The sequence below is a fragment of the Salvelinus fontinalis genome, chromosome 6 (genome assembly GCF_029448725.1).
Source record: "Salvelinus fontinalis isolate EN_2023a chromosome 6, ASM2944872v1, whole genome shotgun sequence".
In the NCBI taxonomy this organism is placed as follows: Eukaryota; Metazoa; Chordata; class Actinopteri; order Salmoniformes; family Salmonidae; genus Salvelinus; species Salvelinus fontinalis.
The window spans coordinates 65546693-65564067 of NC_074670.1; the positions used below are offsets into that span (position 1 = coordinate 65546693).

The following is a 17375-nucleotide window of genomic DNA, read 5'->3' on the forward strand; positions in this document are numbered from 1 at the left end:
TTAATACCCTTGTTCCCATCAGTTGGTATAGTCCACCTTATCATTCCGTTTAATGACATTGTCCCCATCAGTTGGTATAGCCCACCTTATCATTCCATTTAATACCCTTGTCCCCATCAGTTGGTATAGCCCACCTTATCATTCCATTTAATGACATTGTCCCCATCAGTTGGTATAGCCCACCTAATCATTCTGTTTAATACCCTTGTCCCCATCAGTTGGTATAGCCCACCTTATCATTCTGTTTAATACCCTTGTCCCCATCAGTTGGTATAGCCCACCTTATCATTCCATTTAATACCCTTGTCCCCATCAGTTGGTATAGCCCACCTTATCATTCCATTTAATACCCTTGTTCCCATCAGTTGGTATAGCCCACCTTATCATTCCGTTTAATGACATTGTTCCCATCAGTTGGTATAGCCCACCTTATCATTCCGTTTAATGACATTGTTCCCATCAGTTGGTATAGCCCACCTTATCATTCCGTTTAATACCATTGTTCCCATCAGTTGGTATAGCCCACCTTATCATTCTGTTTAATGACATTGTTCCCATCAGTTGGTATAGCCCACCTTATCATTCTGTTTAATGACATTGTTCCCATCAGTTGGTATAGCCCACCTTATCTTTCCGTTTAATACCCTTGTCCCCATCAGTTGGTATAGCCCACCTTATCATTCTGTTTAATGACATTGTTCCCATCAGTTGGTATAGCCCACCTTATCTTTCCGTTTAATACCCTTGTCCCCATCAGTTGGTATAGCCCACCTTATCATTCCGTTTAATGACCTTGTCCCCATCAGTTGGTATAGCCCACCTTATCATTCCGTTTAATGACATTGTTCCCATCAGTTGGTATAGCCCACCTTATCATTCCGTTTAATGACATTGTTCCCATCAGTTGGTATAGCCCTCTAGTCCTCTAAACGCTGTCACAGCCGTGTTGCTGAGAATCATTAGTACCAGTTGATAATATTGATATAAAAGACAGGCTAATTAAATCATTATGCAGCGCAGATCAGCAGAGTAACAGTTTGAACGCGGCGCATGGTGTGATAGTTGGCTGTGTCATCACACAGTTCCATGATTAGTGCAGGTAATAGACCAGGTTATAACCTACTATTCTCCCTGTTATAACAGTCCCATGGTTAGTGCAGGTAATAGACCAGGTTATAACCTACTATTCTCCCTGTTATAACAGTCTCATGGTTAGTGCAGGTAATAGACCAGGTTATAACCTACTATTCTCCCTGTTATAACAGTCTCATGGTTAGTGCAGGTAATAGACCAGGTTATAACCTCCTATTGTACACTATAGACCAGGGTATAACCTCCTATTGAACACTATAGACCAGGGTATAACCTCCTATTGAACACTATAGACCAGGTTATAACCTCCTATTGTACACTATAGACCAGGTTATAACCTACTATTGAACACTATAGACCAGGGTATAACCTCCTATTGAACACTATAGACCAGGGTATAACCTCCTATTGAACACTATAGACCAGGTTATAACCTCCTATTGAACACTATAGACCAGGTTATAACCTCCTATTGAACACTATAGACCAGGTTATAACCTCCTATTGTACACTATAGACCAGGGTATAACCTCCTATTGAACACTATAGACCAGGGTATAACCTCCTATTGAACACTATAGACCAGGGTATAACCTCCTATTGAACACTATAGACCAGGGTATAACCTCCTATTGAACACTATAGACCAGGGTATAACCTCCTATTGAACACTATAGACCAGGGTATAACCTCCTATTGAACACTATAGACCAGGTTATAACCTCCTATTGTACACTATAGACCAGGGTATAACCTACTATTGAACACTATAGACCAGGGTATAACCTCCTATTGAACACTATAGACCAGGGTATAACCTCCTATTGAACACTATAGACCAGGGTATAACCTACTATTGAACACTATAGACCAGGGTATAACCTACTATTGAACACTATAGACCAGGGTATAACCTCCTATTGAACACTATAGACCAGGTTATAACCTCCTATTGAACACTATAGACCAGGGTATAACCTCCTATTGAACACTATAGACCAGGGTATAACCTCCTATTGAACACTATAGACCAGGGTATAACCTCCTATTGTACACTATAGACCAGGTTATAACCTCCTATTGTACACTATAGACCAGGGTATAACCTCCTATTGAACACTATAGACCAGGTTATAACCTCCTATTGAACACTATAGACCAGGGTATAACCTCCTATTGAACACTATAGACCAGGGTATAACCTCCTATTGAACACTATAGACCAGGGTATAACCTCCTATTGAACACTATAGACCAGGGTATAACCTCCTATTGAACACTATTCTCCCTGTTATAACAGTCCCATGGTTAGTACAGGTAATAGACCAGGGTATAACCTCCTATTGTACACTATTCTCCCTGTTATAATTATATGTACACTAATCTTCCAACATTACCATGCGTTGAAGAACTGAATAAATCAAACCACCATTTTCTTGATTTTGTGTGAAGGCTTTCCAGGCCAGTTTATGATTCATAAATACTTAACCTAAATAATCTACACAGAGTATTTTTCAATCTACCATTTGGTGCTGAAATGGAGAAACATATTTAGATGACTTTCTTTGAATGACATTTATTCAGAGTGGGCAAGGTAGCCACACCTACAGAGCGTGTTACACGACAGAATAGAGCCCCACAGTGGATGTCCCATAATACTCATAAAACCTTGTGGTGAAATGGTTCCAATCGTTTTCCCACCATTTATTTGAGAAACATTTAAAATAAGGGCTGTTTCGTGTAGGTGTACCTTGGCGTTATGTTTTGATAACCGTGTAAATCTAGGACAAGGTGACTTTTATCAATATATTTGGCTCTATTTACTCTTATTCGAAAAAATGCTAATTAGCATCAAAGTAGACATCATGCAAAACTATAAATCCCAGCATGCTCCTGCACCTCATCTCTAGCTGACACCTTTGCTAACAGGTATTTTGTCAATTAAAACTTACACAAGACTGTTCACAGAATTAGTCAATTTTTAAAGCAATTTATCCTATTTAATCTTTACTACTGTTAGTCTTTGGTTTTTCCATTTATATTTTGAGGTTGGACATTAGCACATAGGGCGCACCGATTTGGTGTTACCTCGTTAGTCAGGATGTGTTACACCTTTGCTGGCCCAGGTGATATTTAAGAGTGGATGGCCCAGTGCTTCAGTTGTCTTGAGATGTGGAGGGTTAACACCTTCAGTTGTCTTGATGTGGAGGGTTTTCACCTTCAGTTGTCTTGATGTGGAGGGTAAACACCTTCAGTTGTTTTGATGTGGAGGGTTAACACCTTCAGTTGTCTTGATGTGGAGGGTAAACACCTTCAGTTGTTTTGATGTGGAGGGTTAACACCTTCAGTTGTCTTGATGTGGAGGGTTAACACCTTCAGTTGGTGTGTCCTATTTGACTTATTAAAAAAATACAATTTTAAAAATCCTTTATCTGATCTTCATTGTTTTCGTTTTGCTCCACTTTTTTGTTTACTTCCTTGGTGTGGGTTCTCTTTGTGTTTACCTCTTCTTGGGTAAATTTAGTGGGTGTCATGGTGGGTGTCTTTTAGGTCCCCGTTGTTGTTACTAGTCATCTTTCAGTGGACACCCCCATGAGTGTCTTTCAGAACCGTTGTTTTGTTTGGGTTGTTCATGATTCTGTTAGTTCCCTCTTCTGTTTGAGATACATTATTTTGGTTGTCTTGCTGGGAAACGTAACACTACAGTTAGCTAACATTAGTTAATTCAGAGATTCTTACCTTTGTCTCGATTCGTCAGTCTCGTCCAGATCATCAGTCTGATCAGCATCAGTCTGAATACCAAATACTAAGAAGTGTGTGTACATTCATAAGTCTGAATACCAAATACTGAGAAGTGTGTACATTCATAAGTCTGAATACCAAATACTGAGAAGTGTGTACATTCATAAGTCTGAATACCAAATACTGAGAAGTGTGTACATTCATAAGTCTGAATACCAAATACTGAGAAGTGTGTACATTCATAAGTCTGAATACCAAATACTGAGAAGTGTGTACATTCATAAGTCTGAATACCAAATACTGAGAAGTGTGTACATTCATAAGTCTGAATACCAAATACTGAGAAGTGTGTACATTCATAAGTCTGAATACCAAATACTGAGAAGTGTGTACATTCATAAGTCTGAATACCAAATACTGAGAAGTGTGTGTACATTCATAAGTCTGAATCGGCCACTTAACGTTTCCATCCGTTAGATGGATTTGAGAATGCCAACTGAATTTCAGAGCTTTTGTGTTTTTGGTTTCTATTGGTTTATTCCTTAGTTTTTCTGATGTTCTGTGGTAACAGTCTATTGGTTTATTCCTTAGTTTTTCTGATGTTCTGTGGTAACAGTCTATTGGTTTATTCCTTAGTTTTTCTGATGTTCTGTGGTAACAGTCTATTGGTTTATTCCTTAGTTTTTCTGATGTTCTGTGGTAACAGTCTATTGGTTTATTCCTTAGTTTTTCTGATGTTCTGTGGTAACAGTCTATTGGTTTATTCCTTAGTTTTTCTGATGTTCTGTGGTAACAGTCTATTGGTTTATTCCTTAGTTTTTCTGATGTTCTGTGGTAACAGTCTATTGGTTTATTCCTTCCAGGGTCGTGGAGTGGGGTTGATGGGAGGATGAAGACGGAACTCAACACATTACCCTCTGTACTTGGACTGAAGACAGCAGGTGATTAACACTGATGTCAGGGACTGAAGGATGGACTATTCTGTATGGTTTAGGAAAGGCTAAGATGCTCTCTGTGTCTTCTCCAGAGCACATCACCCATCCTGCCTCTGAGCTACAGTGGGAATGCCCCTCTCCTTCTGATGAGTGGTCAGGATTAAGTAAGAAACAATTAGTTTGGAGTAAATGTGCTGTGATTTCTGCCTTCACTGGGCGTGTACGATGTGTAACTTGGTATTTTCTCTGTTCTGTTTCCAGACGGTATTGCAGCAGCGGACCCCAGCTCAGACTGGAACGCCCCGACAGAGCCGTGGGGGAACTATGAGGGACCCCCGGTGGGAGAGGCCCCCGGCCCCCCGCCCCAGGACCCTGTACCCAACCACCCCCAGGGGGAACAGGGGTCAGACGATGACAAGGAGGATGACTCTGCCGGGGGGGCTGCCAGGCCCAAGAAGAAGAAGAAGAAGAAGAAGAGAGCTGAGGAAGGTGGTGGTACAGGCCAGGTAACAGACGTGTCTGCATCCCAAAGAAAGCTGTAATGAATATGTAGTGTTCTACATGACAGAGAATGATGTGTTGTATTTCCAGTGTCCTGTAACATTGTAACGTCTTGAACAGTTGAAACAGGATGTGAAAGGTGTGTGCCTGGTCATATTGGCAGCCTATTCCCTAAATACAGGTAGTGCAGTGCTTTTAACCAAGGCCCTGGTCAAAAGTAGTACACTATAAAGGGAGTAGGTTACTATTTTGGACGCAGGCCTTGTGTGTTTTGTAACCAGCTCTGACATGGTGTGACTTGTCCCTCTCTGTACAGGTGACCTCTGACAGCATGGCAGTTACACCCGTGGAGAGTCCAGCACTTCCCAAAGCAGGGACCAAACAGTCCATCTCCCAGCCGTCCTCACAGAGTAAGATACTAGTCGTAGCAACCTTAACCATAGTTTACGTCCAAAATGGCACCCTATTCCCTTTGTAGCGCACTACTTTCTGAATAGGGTGCCTTTTTGGGGACAGTCAGTATGTTGCTACTCGTGTGTATCAGCACCAAACAGAAGGCAGATCTCTTATTGTGAAGCCAAACTATTTTCTTACAACGGTTGGCATCACTACTGCTGACTTGCTTTCCAAAGATCTCCCTGGAATTAAATAGGGATGTTTTCTTTCCATAATAAATATCATGTCTCTGTGTTTTTGACACGCTGTCCATTCTTTTCTCTTCAGAAATATCCGACCCGAGCTTCGATGCTCCCAAGCCGTCCCAGAAGAAGAAGGCCCGGAAAGAGACAGGAAGTTAAGAAACAAGAACCCACATGAATTATTATGCAAAAGGATTGTTCAATGTGTTTATAAATGCAATCAATCATTTGCAAGTACAGACTTTTATACAGAATAGTTTGACTGTACTTTTTAAATATCCCCAAAAAAGAGAGAGAACAGTGACTGTCCAGCTCGTTTAGCTGGGGGTCTGACGTCCAGTTCGTTTAGCTGGGGGTCTGGGGGTCTGGCGTCCAGCTCATTTAGCTTGTGAATTATTCAAAAGTAGTTTGTGTACCAGTCCTAGCTAGCTAGTACAGTGTAACCCCCCCACCTCCCGCCTGTGTGCCAGAGTCCTAGCTAGCTAGCTAGTACAGTGTCGCCACACCTCCCGCCTGTGTACCAGAGTCCTAGCTAGCTAGCTGGTACAGTGTCGCCACACCTCCCACCTGTGTGCCAGAGTCCTAGCTAGCTAGCTGGTACAGTGTCGCCCCACCTCCCGCCTGTGTGCCAGAGTCCTAGCTAGCTAGCTGGTACAGTGTCGCCACACCTCCCGCCTGTGTGCCAGAGTCCTAGCTAGCTAGCTGGTACACTGTCGCCACACCTCCCGCCTGTGTGCCAGAGTCCTAGCTAGCTAGCTGGTACACTGTCGCCACACCTCCCGCCTGTGTGCCAGAGTCCTAGCTAGCTAGCTGGTACAGTGTCGCCACACCTCCCGCCTGTGTGCCAGAGTCCTAGCTAGCTAGCTGGTACACTGTCGCCACACCTCCCGCCTGTGTGCCAGAGTCCTAGCTAGCTAGCTGGTACAGTGTCGCCACACCTCCCACCTGTGTACCAGAGTCCTAGCTAGCTAGCTGGTACAGTGTCGCCCCACCTCCCAACTGTGTACCAGAGTCCTAGCTAGCTAGCTGGTACAGTGTTGCCCCCCCCCCCCCCCCCACCCCACCTGTGTACCAGAGTCCTAGCTAGCTAGCTGGTACAGTGTCGCCACACCTCCCACCTGTGTACCAGAGTCCTAGCTAGCTAGTACAGTGTCGCCCCCACCCCACCTGTGTACCAGAGTCCTAGCCAGCTAGTACAGTGTCGCCACACCTCCCAACTGTGTACCAGAGTCCTAGCTAGCTAGTACAGTGTCGCCCCACCTCCCACCTGTGTGCCAGAGTCCTAGCTAGCTAGCTAGTACAGTGTCGCCCCACCTCCCACCTGTGTACCAGAGTCCTAGCTAGCTAGCTAGTACAGTGTCGCCCCACCTCCCACCTGTGTGCCAGAGTCCTAGCTAGCTAGCTGGTACAGTGTCGCCCACCTCCCAACTGTGTACCAGAGTCCTAGCTAGCTAGCTGGTACAGTGTCGCCCCACCTCCCAACTGTGTACCAGAGTCCTAGCTAGCTAGTACAGTGTAACCCCCCCACCTCCCAACTGTGTACCAGAGTCCTAGCTAGCTAGTACAGTGTCGCCCCAACTCCCAACTGTGTACCGGAGTCCTAGCTAGCTAGTACAGTGTCGCCCCACCTCCCACCTGTGTACCAGAGTCCTAGCTAGCTAGTACAGTGTCGCCCCACCTCCCAACTGTGTAACAGAGTCCTAGCTAGCTGGTACAGTGTCGCCCCACCTCCCGCCTGTGTGCCAGAGTCCTAGCTAGCTGGTACACTGTCGCCACACCTCCCGCCTGTGTGCCAGAGTCCTAGCTAGCTAGCTGGTACAGTGTCGCCACACCTCCCACCTGTGTACCAGAGTCCTAGCTAGCTAGCTGGTACAGTGTCGCCCCACCTCCCAACTGTGTACCAGAGTCCTAGCTAGCTAGCTGGTACAGTGTTCCCCCCCCCACCCCACCTGTGTACCAGAGTCCTAGCTAGCTAGTACAGTGTCGCCACACCTCCCAACTGTGTACCAGAGTCCTAGCTAGCTAGTACAGTGTCGCCCCACCTCCCACCTGTGTGCCAGAGTCCTAGCTAGCTAGCTAGTACAGTGTCGCCCCACCTCCCACCTGTGTACCAGAGTCCTAGCTAGCTAGCTAGTACAGTGTCGCCCCACCTCCCACCTGTGTGCCAGAGTCCTAGCTAGCTAGCTGGTACAGTGTTGCCCACCTCCCAACTGTGTACCAGAGTCCTAGCTAGCTAGCTGGTACAGTGTCGCCCCACCTCCCGCCTGTGTGCCAGAGTCCTATCTAGCTGGTACACTGTCGCCACACCTCCCGCCTGTGTGCCAGAGTCCTAGCTAGCTAGCTGGTACAGTGTCGCCACACCTCCCACCTGTGTACCAGAGTCCTAGCTAGCTAGCTGGTACAGTGTCGCCCCACCTCCCAACTGTGTACCAGAGTCCTAGCTAGCTAGCTGGTACAGTGTTGCCACACCTCCCGCCTGTGTACCAGAGTCCTAGCTAGCTAGCTGGTACAGTGTCGCCCCACCTCCCGCCTGTGTACCAGAGTCCTAGCTAACTGGTACACTGTCGCCACACCTCCCACCTGTGTACCAGAGTCCTAGCTAGCTAGCTGGTACACTGTCGCCACACTTCCCACCTGTGTACCAGAGTCCTAGCTAGCTAGTACAGTGTCGCCACACCTCCCGCCTGTGTACCAGAGTCCTAGCTAGCTAGTACAGTGTCGCCACACCTCCCACCTGTGTACCAGAGTCCTAGCTAGCTAGTACAGTGTCGCCCCAACTCCCACCTGTGTACCAGAGTCCTAGCTAGCTAGCTGGTACAGTGTCGCCCCACCTCCCAACTGTGTACCGGAGTCCTAGCCAGCTGGTACAATGTCGCCCCACCTCCCAACTGTGTACCAGAGTCCTAGCTAGCTAGTACAGTGTAACCCCCCCACCTCCCAACTGTGTACCAGAGTCCTAGCTAGCTAGTACAGTGTCGCCCCAACTCCCGCCTGTGTGCCGGAGTCCTAGCTAGCTAGTACAGTGTCGCCCCACCTCCCAACTGTGTACCGGAGTGCTAGCTAGCTGGTACAGTGTTGCCCCAACTCCCACCTGTGTACCGGAGTCCTAGCCAGCTAGTACAGTGTCGCCCCAACTCCCACCTGTGTACCAGTCCTAGCTAGCTGGTACAGTGTCGCCCCACCTCCCAACTGTGTACCAGAGTCCTAGCTAGCTGGTACAGTGTCGCCCCACCTCCCAACTGTGTACCAGAGTCCTAGCTAGCTGGTACAGTGTCGCCCCACCTCCCAACTGTGTACCAGAGTCCTAGCTAGCTGGTACAGTGTTGCCCCCCCCCCCCCCCCCCCCAACACACCTCCCACCTGTGTGACAGAGTCCTAGCTTAAATATTGACCAATTGAAGTATAAAGAGGGGTGAAGACATGAAGTACTTCCAGACACCAGTAGACACCAGTATGAGACATGAAGTACTTCCAGACACCAGTAGAGACAGTATGAGACATGAAGTACTTCCAGACACCAGTAGAGACAGTATGAGACATGAAGTACTTCCAGACACCAGTAGAGACAGTATGAGACATGAAGTACTTCCAGACACCAGTAGACACCAGTATGAGACATGAAGTACTTCCAGACACCAGTAGAGACAGTATGAGACATGAAGTACTTCCAGACACCAGTAGACACCAGTATGACATGAAGTACTTCCAGACACCAGTAGAGACAGTATGAGACATGAAGTACTTCCAGACACCAGTAGGGACAGTATGAGACATGAAGTACTTCCAGACACCAGTAGAGACAGTATGAGACATGAAGTACTTCCAGACACCAGTATGACATGAAGTACTTCCAGACACCAGTAGACACCAGTATGAGACATGAAGTACTTCCAGACACCAGTAGACACCAGTATGAGACATGAAGTACTTCCAGACACCAGTAGACACCAGTATGAGACATGAAGTACTTCCAGACACCAGTAGGGACAGTATGACATGAAGTACTTCCAGACACCAGTAGTATTGTGCTCCTCCTGTGTATGAGAGGGCTCTTATCTTAAAACCTCTTCTCTTCCTATCTGGTGGGAAAAGGCCATGCCATATGTACAGAATACAAGGGCTTTTCCTAATGTGTAATTTTTCTGGGATTGATTGATTGCACTGTCAGGCTGGATCCTATACGTTGTCTTTGTCTTTTCATGATTCTTTTTTAAAAGGACCGTTTAGCAGAATGTGAAGGTGTAATTCCTGGTTGTGACTTTAGATGGAAGTCAATGTGCTGATGAGGGGGAGGAGGTGATGAAGATGAGAAGTCGTGTGGAGCAGCTTTAATTCCATGTCAGTCATTTTAAAAGGTATCAGGAAATGAATTGTATTGCCTTAACCTGTAGTATATTAGTACGTGCATTTTATTTACATCTCTTTTGTGATAGTTTTCAGATCAAGGGCTGGAGAGTTACCGCATCAATCCTATCGCAAGTTTGGTTCTAAAATGTTTTTTTTATTTAGTCTCTTGACTGACGACCGTACTCATACAGTACGATTTAAAGAATGGGCAGGTCACTACTTCTGATTGGTACTTTATCACTCACTGTATATAGCCTTGAATGAGCGGAACGACTGGGCTTGAAGACTGAGGGCTGACAAGCCTGCCCACGCTTTTAGCTGAAATCAAAATGGACTGTATTATTGGTAGCTTTTGAGTGTGTAAAGAAGAGTGTTGCTGACCGGAGGCTCTGAGCTCAGTGTTTTACATAGATCTCTGTAGACTAGATCCGTCTGGTGGCGCTGCAGAGTCACCTGACTCTCTCTGTTGATGATTAACCTTGTAAAAGATGAATCAATCATGTATTTATACCTTCTCCTTTAGAAGAATGATTTTGTTTATGAAGAAATGATTTTTCAAGGTTTGTTGAAATAAAACAATACAACTCCTAATGCTTTACTGCGACTGCGACCAGTCTCTTATTAGACAGCAATTCAACACATTCACAGTAATTAAAGTGTACGTAATAAAGCTTGGGGTGATTTGGCCTAAAAATCAGATCGGCATTTATTTTTTGTATATTTTTTTTCAAACTTATGGCCAATTTCACAATATATAATGATGAAATGTTTTCTCTTTGTTGTACAATTTAACAATCAAATACACTGCCTTTGAAACAGTCAGCTATAATGTAATTCATTCAGGGCTTGTTGAGTTATACCTAGGCTAGATATAAACCTTCCACAACACCCACTAATAATTACATTATTTTATCAAAAAAATGTTTAATCAGCTTTTTTTTAGCAATAATCACTGTCGCTATCAAGTCTGTCTGGAAAATACGCTTTTGTTACAGATTTAATCAGAACCATGCATAATGCACATTCACTAATAAAGACTGACTTGTTGTAGCAGCCATTATAGAACATTAGCATAGGTCTCAACTATCTCTCAAGCACAAGTCCACGTGCTAGTGAGTAGCCAGCTCATCTCTATGGGAATCTAGTGAGTAGCCAGCTCATCTCTATGGGAATCTAGTGAGTAGCCAGCTCATCTCTATGGGAATCTAGTGAGTAGCCAGCTCATCTCTATGGGAATCTAGTGAGTAGCCAGCTCATCTCTATGGGAATCTAGTGAGTAGCCAGCTCATCTCTATGGGAATCTAGTGAGTAGCCAGCTCATCTCTATGGGAATCTAGTGAGTAGCCAGCTCATCTCTATGGGAATCTAGTGAGTAGCCAGCTCAGCTCTATGGGAATCTAGTGAGTAGCCAGCTCATCTCTATGGGAATCTAGTGAGTAGCCAGCTCAGCTCTATGGGAATCTAGTGAGTAGCCAGCTCATCTCTATGGGAATCTAGTGAGTAGCAGTTCATCTCTATGGGAATCTAGTGAGTAGCCAGCTCATCTCTATGGGAATCTAGTGAGTAGCCAGCTCATCTCTATGGGAATCTAGTGAGTAGCCAGCTCATCTCTATGGGAATCTAGTGAGTAGCCAGCTCATCTCTATGGGAATCTAGTGAGTAGCCAGCTCATCTCTATGGGAATCTAGTGAGTAGCCAGCTCATCTCTATGGGAATCTAGTGAGTAGCCAGCTCATCTCTATGGGAATCTAGTGAGTAGCCAGCTCATCTCTATGGGAATCTAGTGAGTAGCCAGCTCATCTCTATGGGAATCTAGTGAGTATCCAGCTCATCTCTATGGGAATCTAGTGAGTAGCCAGCTCATCTCTATGGGAATCTAGTGAGTAGCCAGCTCAGCTCTATGGGAATCTAGTGAGTAGCCAGCTCATCTCTATGGGAATCTAGTGAGTAGCCAGCTCAGCTCTATGGGAATCTAGTGAGTAGCCAGCTCATCTCTATGGGAATCTAGTGAGTAGCAGTTCATCTCTATGGGAATCTAGTGAGTAGCCAGCTCATCTCTATGGGAATCTAGTGAGTAGCCAGCTCATCTCTATGGGAATCTAGTAAGTAGCCAGCTCATCTCTATGGGAATCTAGTGAGTAGCAGCTCATCTCTATGGGAATCTAGTAAGTAGCCAGCTCATCTCTATGGGAATCTAGTGAGTATCCAGCTCATCTCTATGGGAATCTAGTGAGTAGCCAGCTCATCTCTATGGGAATCCAGTGAGTAGCCAGCTCATCTCTATGGGAATCTAGTAAGTAGCCAGCTCATCTCTATGGGAATCTAGTGAGTATCCAGCTCATCTCTATGGGAATCTAGTGAGTATCCAGCTCATCTCTATGGGAATCTAGTGAGTAGCCAGCTCATCTCTATGGGAATCTAGTGAGTAGCCAGCTCATCTCTATGGGAATCTAGTGAGTAGCCAGCTCATCTCTATGGGAATCTAGTGAGTAGCCAGCTCATCTCTATGGGAATCTAGTGAGTAGCCAGCTCATCTCTATGGGAATCTAGTGAGTAGCCAGCTCATCTCTATGGGAATCTAGTAAGTAGCCAGCTCATCTCTATGGAAATCTTGTGAGTAGCCAGCTCATCTCTATGGGAATCTAGTGAGTAGCCAGCTCATCTCTATGGGAATCTAGTGAGTATCCAGCTCATCTCTATGGGAATCTAGTAAGTAGCCAGCTCATCTCTATGGGAATTTAGTGAGTAGCCAGCTCATCTCTATGGGAATCTAGTGAGTAGCCAGCTCATCTCTATGGTAATCTAGTGAGTAGCCAGCTCATCTCTATGGGAATCTAGTGAGTATCCAGCTCATCTCTATGGGAATCTAGTAAGTAGCCAGCTCATCTCTATGGGAATTTAGTGAGTAGCCAGCTCATCTCTATGGGAATCTAGTGAGTAGCCAGCTCATCTCCATGGGAATCTAGTGAGTAGCCAGCTCATCTCTATGGGAATCTAGTGAGTAGCCAGCTCATCTCTATGGGAATCTAGTGAGTAGCCAGCTCATCTCTATGGGAATCTAGTGAGTAGCCAGCTCATCTCTATGGGAATCTAGTGAGTAGCCAGCTCATCTCTATGGGAATCTAGTGAGTAGCAGCTCATCTCTATGGGAATCTAGTGAGTAGCCAGCTCATCTCTATGGGAATCTAGTGAGTAGCCAGCTCATCTCTATGGGAATCTAGTGAGTAGCCAGCTCATCTCTATGGGAATCTAGTGAGTATCCATTAAGTAGCCAGCTCATCTCTATGGGAATCTAGTGAGTAGCCAGCTCATCTCTATGGTAATCTATTGAGTAGCCAGCTCATCTCTATGGGAATCTAGTGAGTAGCCAGCTCATCTCTATGGTAATCTAGTGAGTAGCCAGCTCATCTCTATGGGAATCTAGTGAGTATCCAGCTCATCTCTATGGGAATCTAGTAAGTAGCCAGCTCATCTCTATGGGAATTTAGTGAGTAGCCAGCTCATCTCTATGGGAATCTAGTGAGTAGCCAGCTCATCTCCATGGGAATCTAGTGAGTAGCCAGCTCATCTCTATGGGAATCTAGTGAGTAGCCAGCTCATCTCTATGGGAATCTAGTGAGTAGCCAGCTCATCTCTATGGGAATCTAGTGAGTAGCCAGCTCATCTCTATGGGAATCTAGTGAGTAGCCAGCTCATCTCTATGGGAATCTAGTGAGTAGCAGCTCATCTCTATGGGAATCTAGTGAGTAGCCAGCTCATCTCTATGGGAATCTAGTGAGTAGCCAGCTCATCTCTATGGGAATCTAGTGAGTAGCCAGCTCATCTCTATGGGAATCTAGTGAGTATCCATTAAGTAGCCAGCTCATCTCAATGGGAATCTAGTGAGTAGCCAGCTCTGATCTATGGGAATCTAGTGAGTAGCCAGCTCATCTCTATGGGAATCTAGTGAGTAGCCAGCTCATCTCTATGGGAATCTAGTGAGTAGCCAGCTCATCTCTATGGGAATCTAGTGAGTAGCCAGCTCATCTCTATGGGAATCTAGTGAGTAGCCAGCTCATCTCTATGGGAATCTAGTGAGTAGCCAGCTCATCTCTATGGGAATCTAGTGAGTAGCAGCTCATCTCTATGGGAATCTAGTGAGTAGCCAGCTCATCTCTATGGGAATCTAGTGAGTATCCAGCTCATCTCTATGGGAATCTAGTAAGTAGCCAGCTCATCTCTATGGGAATCTAGTGAGTAGCAGCTCATCTCTATGGGAATCTAGTAAGTAGCCAGCTCATCTCTATGGGAATCTAGTGAGTATCCAGCTCATCTCTATGGGAATCTAGTGAGTAGCCAGCTCATCTCTATGGGAATCTAGTAAGTAGCCAGCTCATCTCTATGGGAATCTAGTGAGTATCCAGCTCATCTCTATGGGAATCTAGTGAGTAGCCAGATCATCTCTATGGGAATCTAGTGAGTAGCCAGCTCATCTCTATGGGAATCTAGTGAGTAGCCAGCTCATCTCTATGGGAATCTAGTGAGTAGCCAGCTCATCTCTATGGGAATCTAGTGAGTAGCCAGCTCATCTCTATGGGAATCTAGTGAGTAGCCAGCTCATCTCTATGGGAATCTAGTGAGTAGCCAGCTCATCTCTATGGGAATCTAGTGAGTAGCCAGCTCATCTCTATGGGAATCTAGTGAGTAGCCAGCTCATCTCTATGGGAATCTAGTGAAACATTTTACTGAGTTATTGTTCATAGAAGGAAAAGAGTCAATTAAAATAAATTAATTAGGCCCTGATCTATGGATTTCACATGACTGGGCAGGGGCGTGGCCTGGGAGGGCATTGGCCCACCCACCGGGGAGCCAGGCCAAGCAGAATGAGTTTTCACCCCACCAAAGGGCTTTATTACAGACAGGAATATTCAGTTTCATCAGCTGTCCGACGATCTCGCAGGTGAAGAAGCCGGATGTGGAGGTCCTGGGTTGGCGTGGTTACACGTGGTCTGCGGTTGTGAGGCCGGTTGGACGTACTGCCAAATTCTCTACATTAGCCTATGAGCTTCTGATAGGCTAATTGACATCATTTGAGTCAATTGGAGGTGTACTGTATTTCAAGGCCTTCCTTCAAACTCAGTGCGTCTTTGCTTGACATAATGGGAAAACCAAAAGAAATCAGTCAAGACCTCAGGAAGTCTGGTTCATCCTTGGGAGCAATTTTCAAACGCCTGAAAGTACCACGTTCATCTGTACAAACAATAGTACGCAAGTTTAAACACCATGGGACCACGCAGCCGTCATACCGCTCAGGAAGGAGACGCGTTCTGTCTCCTAGAGATGAACGTACTTTGGTGCGAAAAGTGAAAATAAATCCCAGAACAACAGCAAAGAACCTTGTGAAGATGCTGGAGGAAACGGGTACAAAAGTATCTATATCCACAGTAAAATGAGTCCTATATCGACATAACCTGAAAGGCCGCTCAGCAAGGAAGAAGCCACTGCTCATCCACATTGACTCTGTACCGTAACACCCTGTATATAGCCTCCACAATGTCTCTGTACCGTAACACCCTGTATATAGCCTCCACATTGACTCTGTACCGTAACACCCTGTATATAGCCTCCACATTGACTCTGTACCGTAACACCCTGTATATAACCTCCACATTGACTCTGTACCGTAACACCCTGTATATAGCCTCCACATTGACTCTGTACTGTAACACCCTGTATATAGCCTCCACATTGACTCTGTACCGTAACACCCTGTATATAGCCTCCACATTGACTCTGTACTGTAACACCCTGTATATAGCCTCCACATTGACTCTGTACCGTAACACCCTGTATATAGCCTCCACATTGACTCTGTACCGTAACACCCTGTATATATCCTCCACATTGACTCTGTACCGTAACACCCTGTATATAACCTCCACATTGACTCTGTACTGGTACCCCCTGTATATAGCCTCCACATTGACTCTGTACTGGTACCCCCTGTATATAGCCTCCACATTGATTCTGTACCGGTAGCCCCTGTATATATCCTCCACATTGACTCTGTACCGTAACACCCTGTATATAGCCTCCACATTGACTCTGTACCGTAACACCCTGTATATAGCCTCCACATTGACTCTGTACCGTAACACCCTGTATATAGTCTCCACATTGACTCTGTACCGTAACACCCTGTATATAGCCTCCACATTGACTCTGTACCGGTACCCCCTGTATATAGCCTCCACATTGACTCTGTACCGTAACACCCTGTATATAGCCTCCACATTGACTCTGTACCGTAACACCATGTATATATCCTCCACATTGACTCTGTACCGTAACACCCTGTATATAACCTCCACATTGACTCTGTACTGGTACCCCCTGTATATAGCCTCCACATTGACTCTGTACTGGTACCCCCTGTATATAGCCTCCACATTGATTCTGTACCGGTACCCCCTGTAAATAGCCTCCACATTGACTCTGTACCGTAACACCCTGTATATATCCTCCACATTGACTCTGTACCGTAACACCCTGTATATAGTCTCCACATTGACTCTGTACCGTAACACCCTGTATATATCCTCCACATTGACTCTGTACCGTAACACCCTGTATATAGCCTCCACATTGACTCTGTACCGTAACACCCTGTATATAGCCTCCACATTGACTCTGTACCGTAACACCCTGTATATATCCTCCACATTGACTCTGTACCGTAACACCCTGTATATAGTCTCCACATTGACTCTGTACCGTAACACCCTGTATATAGCCTCCACATTGACTCTGTACCGTAACACCCTGTATAGAGCCTAATGTTAGAGAAAATGTGCATATTTTCTAAAGCTCTCAAAACATCTGACCCAATGTCTCACAGAGCTCAAGCTTGGCTTCCTGAACTCGTTAGGAACTCACCTTTCATCTCAAATTAATTGTGTACATCTATGACAGTGTTTGTTTAAAATATATAAACTCTTAGATGAATGGCTATAAATGGATCTCTGGATGTGCTACCGTGCTGCCACCGCTCTCTCCTGCTGCACTACGATGTAACAATTGCAGGCATGTGGTCAACAGCTGTGAGGTAGGGTTCAGCCAGGAAGTAGTCTGAGGAGCTAAG

The 17375-nt window shown here is 45.5% G+C and overlaps 1 protein-coding gene across 1 annotated transcript in view; it reads left to right on the forward strand.

The window, feature by feature from the left end:
* LOC129858312 (protein LYRIC-like) overlaps positions 1-9248 on the forward strand; it is a 40461-nt gene extending 31213 nt beyond the window's left edge. Inside the window, exons 7-11 of the mRNA XM_055927460.1 lie at positions 4698-4775; positions 4862-4933; positions 5031-5275; positions 5587-5680; positions 5994-9248. Of these exons, the coding sequence (XP_055783435.1) occupies positions 4698-4775; positions 4862-4933; positions 5031-5275; positions 5587-5680; positions 5994-6067 (563 nt within the window). The 3' untranslated portion in view covers positions 6068-9248. The remainder of the gene's footprint in view (positions 1-4697; positions 4776-4861; positions 4934-5030; positions 5276-5586; positions 5681-5993) is intronic.
* Positions 9249-17375: the final 8127 nt, after the last annotated feature.